Source organism: Glycine soja, chromosome 17 (assembly GCF_004193775.1).
Source record: "Glycine soja cultivar W05 chromosome 17, ASM419377v2, whole genome shotgun sequence".
Taxonomy (NCBI): Eukaryota; Viridiplantae; Streptophyta; class Magnoliopsida; order Fabales; family Fabaceae; genus Glycine; species Glycine soja.
In genome coordinates, this window is record NC_041018.1 from 38,440,906 (window position 1) to 38,449,950 (window position 9,045).

A 9,045-nucleotide genomic window follows, 5' to 3' on the forward strand; every position below is an offset into this window, starting at 1 on the left:
CATTCGTATAAGGGTGTTTTATAAGGGAGAAGGTTATTCCGCCACTCCCACTTGCAAACCCTTTCTGAAAAGTTTATGCAAAGGCCTGCTTGCTACGTTCAGTCTGCTGCATGCAAGCATGCCACGTAGCCACCTTTCTCGCCAACAGCAATGGCGACATACATTCAAAAGAAAATCGCCAACCATGTTAGCGACACCACCCTAAACCACTGCGTCCCTATTCTGCAACACCTGACCTACCCTGCCCTAGACTCACCTAATTTGCCAGTGCTGCTAGCTACATCCACCTCCACGTCATGTGTTTCGCCAATGCCAATGGCGAAATACCTCCACATCAACACCAACTCGTCAGTGCCAATGGCTACTGTGCTGTATCGCCAGCTTCACTGGCGCCATCCATTAAAAAAGAGACTCTCCTAGTCAATAGTTTTAAAACATACTCAATTTGGTAAAATGTTTGTAAAAGTGATCCTATTTGGTCAATTTATCTCCTTACTTGTTTAACTTAGGTCTCAATGTGACTATTGAGTACGTCCAAAGGACTATAACTTATGTTTTTTCTGGATGTTATAATTTTAATTGAGAAATCAAGGAAAATAGTTAACCATCAACTTGAACTTTGGACACCGATTTTGGATACAAAATATTTTTAATTAAAGTAGGAGTAATATATAGTATATGTATGTTGCCATGTTAGCAAAAGACAAAAGGAATGTAACTTGAAAGTAAAACAGGGAGAAAATTTCTTTCCACGAGTTTTTTTAGTTTAAATGTTTGGAATCAATATTACAAAATAATATGAAAATTAATGAGAATGTCAAAACATCAAATGTTATTTGTAATTGTAAAGTAGTTACTAAACTTAAAGGAAATTTTTATGATATTGTTATATGTTGATTATGTTCTATGATAGTAAATGTTTAGACTTTAAAAGAATAAACAGAAAAATGGTGTGTGTATTAGGCAGATTTTACAACATAAACCATAATAGAGCAGAGTTGGCATACGAATGGGGGAATGATCTTTGTTATAATTTGTGTCCTTTAGTGCTTACATGGCGAAGGTCTTCCTAAACAAATATTTCTTAGTTGATTTTATCAATCTATATCACGTGAAAAATGATTTAAATAAGGAGACCCAATTGTTAACGAACCATATAATATAAGTTCTAATTAAAAATATTAAATAGAAATTTAAAGTCTAATTAAGTCTTCTAAGAAACAGTTTTTAGGGCTGATTCCTCCTACATGCAGTTACAGAAAATAAGGTCGACAACCAACAATGAACTGTTCAAGAAAAATGCATCCACTAATATGAATCTGTCAAATGTTATATTTGTCCTGTACTTGATTGAATTGATATTGTGGAAGAATGTAGGAAGAATTGGCTCAATAGTAAAGGAGACTTAAAATAAATTTTTTGAGAATTTTTCATTTTAAAAGAAAGAATAATATGTTGGGTCTTTTAGTTGATATATATGACTTTTTTGTTTAATAAAAACTAAAAAAAAATTATTTTTTGTTGGAGGCCTAAAGCTTCAACTTTAATTGTTTTATTCTTCGGTCAACGTGAGAGAATGCAAGCCAACTTGGAAAATCAAGCAAAGATTTTCTTTCCTTCTTCTAGCATAGTCTTTGTCAATATCTCTTAAAAAAATTTACTCACTTCAAATACTATTTCTTGGGTGCGCACACATTTACCTGCTATTTTCTTCTACTACGTTAACTATATCACTAAACATTTTGAGCACTTCAACCATGAGGGTTTTCTCGTTCCCTTAATATCCATAGCAAGTGTTTTCTCTTGTTTTTCCCTGGCTTCTTCCACTAATTAGACTGCCATAATACTCAAACCCAAAGTTGTAGTTTGTAGGACCAAATACGACTATATAAAGTGCTGCTTCCCCTACAATTGAGTCTTTATGTGTATTAGGTGATATTAGTCATGTAGTTGATGTGATACTCTCTATTTTGACATGCATATAATTAAAAAAAATATATAAAAATATGAAATTTTATTAAATCAATTTTATTTAAATCGTTTAAACAAATTCACGTGAGTAAAACGGTCACATTCGTTTCACTGTCACCAAATAAAATTTATTAAAAACATTTCTGACTCAAAACAAAGTCGTTCAAGTTTACAAAAGAATTCAAGTTAAGCAACGGAATAAAATAAAGTAAAATGCATGTTTGGAACATCATGAAATTAAAATAGAAACATATGTCTCAATGTCACATCCTATCAGAACATTGTGTCCTAGCGCTCTCTAGCACAAGATTCTTTAAAGTCATTCGTCTAGTCATCTGTTCCCACGAATACAAGGTTTGAGATCATCACAAGATCCAAACACAAACAACACATAAGAAGTGAGTTATCATATTTATAAATAAAATACAAATAAACAAAGGCATAAGCAAAATACATTATAGAAATATTTATAACATAACTCAACTTAATATAATCGACGTCACTTCACCACTTTATTATTTAAAATTCATTTTTCAATTACTAATCACATTACACATAAATCACATATTTGAGTCAAGACATAACGACACTCACTAATTTCATAATAAACAATTCACAAGCATTATGCAACAATTATAATAAAACTTAAGCCTATATGCAATGTGGTACCATGTCATTGAAAAACCACACTAGAACGCTTAGGAGTACATGATAAGACAGGCCACAGAATGGGTATGTCAGGTCACTCTCATTAAGTAAACTCATAAGGTGATCAGTCAGGGTCACTTTGTTTTGTAAGAATGCTCCAATCATATGAGATCAACATAAGCTTAAAGGAGCACTCAAACCAAGTGTCTTTACCCTCAAGGCCTAGACTCCGAAGAATCCGTTAGAGTCTCACATTCCTGATTTAGGTCCAACCCCTAAAATAACTTTTGCATGCAGACACTGCTCATGAATTATACAATAACCACGATCTCACACTTGTTTTCAAACACGTTTAACACATTGTGCTACAATTTAACACTTTAGGTTTCTAACTTGAAACCCTACATTTTCCTTTTAACACTTCGCGCATAAAAACTTTTCTCAAGGTAAACATCAGTCGAATTATTGTATAATTCACAACTCACAACAAAAGTATTATCACATCAACTATTAACTACACACTTATTCACAACCATATCACATGTCCACAATTTAATGTCTCACAACTCATCACATATTCAATTTATTACTTACACACAATTTCAATCAAAATTTCATGATCTCAATATAACAATTTATCATGCTAATATAGTAAATCTTTTCAAAAACACAAAAAAAAAAGTATACAAAAATGTTTCTCACAACATGAGAAGTAAAATCCCTCAAAGAATTTCACATCATCATATCAGAATCAAAGGAATCAAAATCATAGGTCAAAAATACGAAAACACCAAGAACACTCAATTTATTAACTAATTCGCATCATGACATCAATTGGTCCATCAAACACAACAATCTTGTAATTATAATCGTAACGAAAGAATTACAATGTAATAAACATCCCAAAATAAACCTCAATTTAATCCTCTAAGGATCCCTATACATGTTCATTCTAACCCCAATTGTGATAAATTCATCCCTTACCTCTAAGCAGGCTCACGTGTGTAGTCTGGCAGTGATAGAGGCATCTCTAGTGGTTTTCTAATATTCCTCAAGCTTGTTTTTCCTCTAGTTGTTCTGTTAGGATTTTCAAGCGTTAGAGAGAAGAAGAAGAGATTGGAGCCTCTATGTCACTGTTACCTTACAAGGGATATTTTTCTCACCATAAACATTATTTTGCAAATCCCAACAAAGGAGATGTCCGTACATAAGTTCGAAACCTGGTGCTCGAATTTCACGACGATTCAATGGTTAACAAGTCCAAGATTGTATTTTTACTGTGACAGATTTGAGTGTATACAAGAAAAAGAGAGCTCCATGCGAGGAATATTTCTCTCACAGTAGACATTATTTCATAAATCCCAATGGTAAAAATATGCAAAAATGAGTTTCAAACCTGCTTTTAAAATTTCATGACGACTCAACGGTTAACGTGTCCGGGATTATATTTTCACTGGAACAAGTTTGAGTGTATGCGGGAAAAGAGAGGGTTTTGGAAGAGGAAAAAAGGAAAACAAATTTAAGAGGAAGAGAGAGCGTAAAAATTTATCGTAAATGTAAAAAATGACCTAATATATCTCTATTTATAACTAGGGTACTCTCAATCTATTATTTACTCATTTTTTATTTTATTATTTTATAAAAAAGAATTTTATTTTACTTCCTATCAAATTAATAAATAAAACATTCTTCCTATTTTCTAAGATCACATATTTATTTTATTTACCTTAAAATCATCATTTTAATTAATAAAATTATTTCTTCTTATTTATTTAATTACAAAAATCTTATTATTTTTTTAAAATTTTATTTATTTTTAAATAAAATCTTTTTTAATTTATTTTATAAAAAATGAGACGTTACATTGAATTATAAAATAAATAGCCAACAATAAATAGCCAACTTGCTTTTGCATTGACTAAGGAAGTCAAGTCATCAATAAATATAATTTCCAGTTGGCAATATTCTCAAAGTTGGTCTATATTTAAATCCTAATATGTTACGGATTTGTCTGCACAATTCATTTTATAGCTGTGGCCTTTTTCTCCACATAGTGAAAGATCCATTGTATGCATAATTGAATATATTAGCCCTTCATCAAACCAAGCCACTCACCATCGGGTTTTTGTTGACCTTCCCATACATAACCTTGGCACTATCATCATGGAGATCAATGGAGAGGGTGCATCCCCACACAGCATAAATTCTATCAAGTTCAAGGTACCTGAGAAACAGCCTTATAGAACTTGGTACCACTTTCAACCCCCACAAAATTGGATGAACGGTATTAGTATTACCCTCTGCACTCTTTTGTCAATTTACTTTTAACATGCTTGTGTCTATTTCAGTGCTCGTGTCTAATTCTTTTCTCTTGGTCATTTGACATGTTTTGTTGACAAAAATTGGAAATGGTTGACTACATTATGCAGATCCAAATGGTATGTCATGATTTTCTCAGACTTTCAGTTATTTATTTACCTATTGTCCACAACATCATAGCATGTCTAGAGTGGGGAAAAAAATGTCCTATTCCTCTACGTTTCACATGAAATCTGCTCTTACACTAGACACTACCCCTGCTTCATTTGTCAACTCTTAATTCAGTAAAATAATTGAAGGACAAAACTTAGATAAAGTTTCATAGTTGTTTTTGGTGTTGTTCTCTAATCAAAATTAGAGTTTTATCTTGGAAATCTATGTGGACCTTCAATGCAAACTTATATTATGCAAATTCAATGCAAACTTATATTATGCAAATTATCGAAGCGAAACTCCAATTCTGATTAAAAAACAACATCAAAAGCATCCAAGGAACTACATCTAAGTTTTGTCTATTATTGAAGTGACATCCCAAAGTGACTATGATCAAATCATTTCAAATGACAAGTGTTGATTTATCTGCTGCAGCACCTATGTACTACAAAGGAGTTTACCACTTTTTCTACCAACATAACCCCTATGCACCAACCTTTGGCGAGAAAATGGTGTGGGCTCACTCTGTGTCCTATGATCTCATCAATTGGATTCATCTGAATCATGCCATTGAACCAAGTGATTCCTATGACATCAACAGCTGCTGGTCAGGCTCAGCCACAATACTCCCAGGTGAAGAAGAACAACCTGTTATTTTGTACACAGGAATTGATAACAATAAATATCAAGTTCAGAACATGGCTATGCCAAAGGATCTATCAGACCCTTTCTTAAGGGAATGGGTGAAACACCCTCAGAACCCTGCCATGACACCACCAAGTGGTGTTGAAGTGAATAACTTCAGAGACCCTTCAACTGCTTGGCAGGGAAAGGATGGAAAATGGAGGGTAGTCATTGGTGCTCAAAATGGGGATGAAGGGAAGACAATTCTCTACCAAAGTGAGGATTTTGTTAATTGGAGAGTGGAATTGAACCCTTTTTTTGCAACAGATAACACTGGAGTTTGTGAGTGTCCAGATTTTTTTCCTGTGTCCATCAATAGCACAAATGGGGTGGATGCATCTGTCCAAAGTCAAAGTGTTAGACATGTCTTGAAGATAAGCTATCTACGTAGACATCAGGACTATTATTTTCTTGGTAAATATGTCTATGATGAGGGGAACTTTGTTCCTGATGTTAAATTCACTGGAACTAGTTCGGACTTAAGGCTTGACTATGGTAAGTTTTATGCTTCAAAGTCATTTTTTGACCATGCTAAGAACAGGAGGATATTGTGGGGGTGGGTGAACGAGTGTGACACTAGACAAAATGACATTGAGAAAGGATGGGCTGGTCTACAGGTATTTATATATGAGTTTAATGCCTATGTAGTACTAACAGTGTAAAATAATTTTATACTATCATTTAATTATCAATTAACATTTGAATTGCTTTAAAATAGTTTTATACTATAATTATTTTAAAAATTAACAAACTTATCATCATACATGATGAAATGTGATTGGATGACTCTGTAAAACTTTTTACCGAGTCAGTGTATAACCCTTTTGGTTAAATATTATTTTAGGGCTATATATTCATAGATTAGAAGTTCATATGTTGTTGGATGATGAATGATCTTGGCTATGTACTATGCAGTGTATTCCAAGGCAAGTTTGGCTTGATGAAAGTGGGAAGCAGTTGATGCAGTGGCCAATTGAAGAAATAGAAAAACTACGCGACAAACAAATTAGCATATTGGGGGAGAAACTGGTTGGTGGATCAATTATTGAAGTCTCAGGTATCACTGCATCACAGGTAAGTAAAATGGTTCTGTAATTTGTCAAATTTTTTTAAATACAACATGAATGATGGTTTTTCTTTAAAACTCGACTTTTTTAAGGCCGATGTAGAAGTGTTGTTTGAGCTACCCGAACTAGAGAATGTGGAGTGGCTAGATGAAAGTGAAGTTGATCCCCACTTGCTGTGTAGTGAAGAGTATGCAACAAGAAGTGGCACAATAGGGCCATTTGGTTTGTTAGCTTTAGCTTCTGAGGACCAAACAGAACACACTGCAGTGTTCTTCAGAATATATAGAGCTTCCAATAGATATATATGCTTCATGTGCAGTGACCAAAGCAGGTAATTCTGATATAATTATCTCAATTTAACTTGTAAATTATGGTGCATATATTTTACTTTTATTAAGATTAAACCTCAACTAGAGATGTATGATTGAGTAGAGACTTTGAGTATATGAGACATGTGTACACTTTACAGGTCTTCATTGCGGCAGGACCTTGATAAAACCACATATGGAACAATCTTTGACATTGACCCTAATGTCAAAACGATTTCACTTAGAAGTTTGGTATGTTTATTGCTAATAATAAATATTATCCTACTTGTTGCATCATATCTTAGAATGTGAATTTATACTTAATTTTAATTGACGTGGAACTTGATTTTTTTTTTTTCCAATATCATGCTTGCTAGTTTGATATATATAGGTTCATATATTATGCAGATTGACCGCTCAATTATTGAGAGTTTTGGGGAGAAAGGGAGAATTTGTATTACCAGTAGAGTTTATCCCTCGATGTCTATAGACAAAAATGCACATCTTTATGTGTTCAACAATGGAAGCCAGAGTGTGGTGATCTCTGAACTGAATGCTTGGAGCATGAAGCAAGCAGAATTTGGCCAAGAAGAAAGCATAAATAAGCAGTAGCTAAGTTGGATTATCCTGTAACATTTTATCTTAGATACTTTAATATTGTATGTGATATTCTCTGTGATTGTTTCATATGGAGAATAATTTGAGCAACTTGAACTTTTACAACTTAATTTTCACATCTACTTTATACTAACCTCTTTTCACTAATCCACTTCAAACGCATAGGCTCCTCTTAACTAGGGGTCGTGACATTTTAAGAGCCATTAGCAATACCATATATATAGAGAGAGGAGTGGATCAAATTTCGTATTTGATATTAAATTCAAAGTAGATTGAATCCAATCCAAACAAATTTATAGATGTTTATATTTTTATTCTTTATATATATTTGTAAAATTATCACAACCTGTAAAATAATAGACTTATTTTAAAGTTAATTACTTAAGATGAAAAAATCACACGCTAATTGATTCCTCAGTATTAGTTTGATCATGAAATAAAAAAGAATGTTAAAAAAACAAAAAAAAAATTGATGCATTATATTTTAGATATAGTTTATTATTTTATAGTATTTTTAGAATATTTTATAACATAAACTACCCTCAAACTGCAAAACTGAATCCAGTTTCTGACGTGTCGGATGAGGCAAATTGCCCCATTGGGGTATTTTTACAAACTATTTTTCTGAATGGGGTTGTTTGTAAAGATTTTCTAATGGGGGACTGTTTTGTACGAGGAAAATGCCACCATTCATGACGAGATGCTGGTGGAAGGGGACTCGCCATTTCTTTTGGCGATTTGGCATGTCTATGTCGCCACTAGGTCTAGCGATTTGGCTTTGACGTGAAGAAGACGTAGACTTGTGTGCAGAAGAAATATGTTGAAAATATTGTTTTTCTAAGAAAGAAATACACTTAAAAAAATGTCATTTTATTTAATTGCTACAAAAAAGGAAACATTAGAGGAAATACGCTTAAAAAAAGCGTCATTTTATTTAATTGCTATAAAAAAGGAAACATTGGAAATATACTTTTTTTAAGAAGGAAATACGCTTAAAAATGTCATTTTATTTAATTTCTATAAAAAAAAGGAAACATTGGAAATATGCTTTTTTTAAGAAGGAAATACGCTTAAAAAATGTCATTTTATTTAATTGCTATAAAAAAGGAAACATTGGAAATACGTTTTTTTTAAGAAGGAAATACGCTTAAATAAAATGATGCACTTTTAAGAAGGAAATACGCATCATTTTATTTAAGCGTATTTCCTTCTTAAAAAAGCATATTTTCAATGTTTACTTTTTTATAGTAATTAAATAAAATGATGCTTTTTTTAAG

General features: G+C 32.5%; 1 protein-coding gene across 2 annotated transcripts; it reads left to right on the forward strand.

The window, feature by feature from the left end:
* Positions 1-4,644: 4,644 nt before the first annotated feature.
* On the forward strand, positions 4,645-7,901 carry LOC114391961 (fructan 6-exohydrolase-like). 2 transcript variants are annotated; one of them, XM_028352986.1, is made up of 7 exons: positions 4,645-4,903; positions 5,049-5,057; positions 5,527-6,392; positions 6,691-6,849; positions 6,935-7,173; positions 7,312-7,402; positions 7,559-7,901. In XM_028352986.1, the coding sequence occupies exons 1-7, from the start codon at positions 4,783-4,785 to the stop codon at positions 7,760-7,762; spliced, it is 1,689 nt and encodes a 562-aa protein (XP_028208787.1). In that variant the 5' UTR covers positions 4,645-4,782; the 3' UTR covers positions 7,763-7,901. The 2 variants fall into 2 exon arrangements, with proteins under 2 accessions (XP_028208787.1, XP_028208788.1); XM_028352987.1 differs by lacking the exon at positions 7,312-7,402.
* The last annotated feature ends 1,144 nt before the right edge of the window (positions 7,902-9,045 follow it).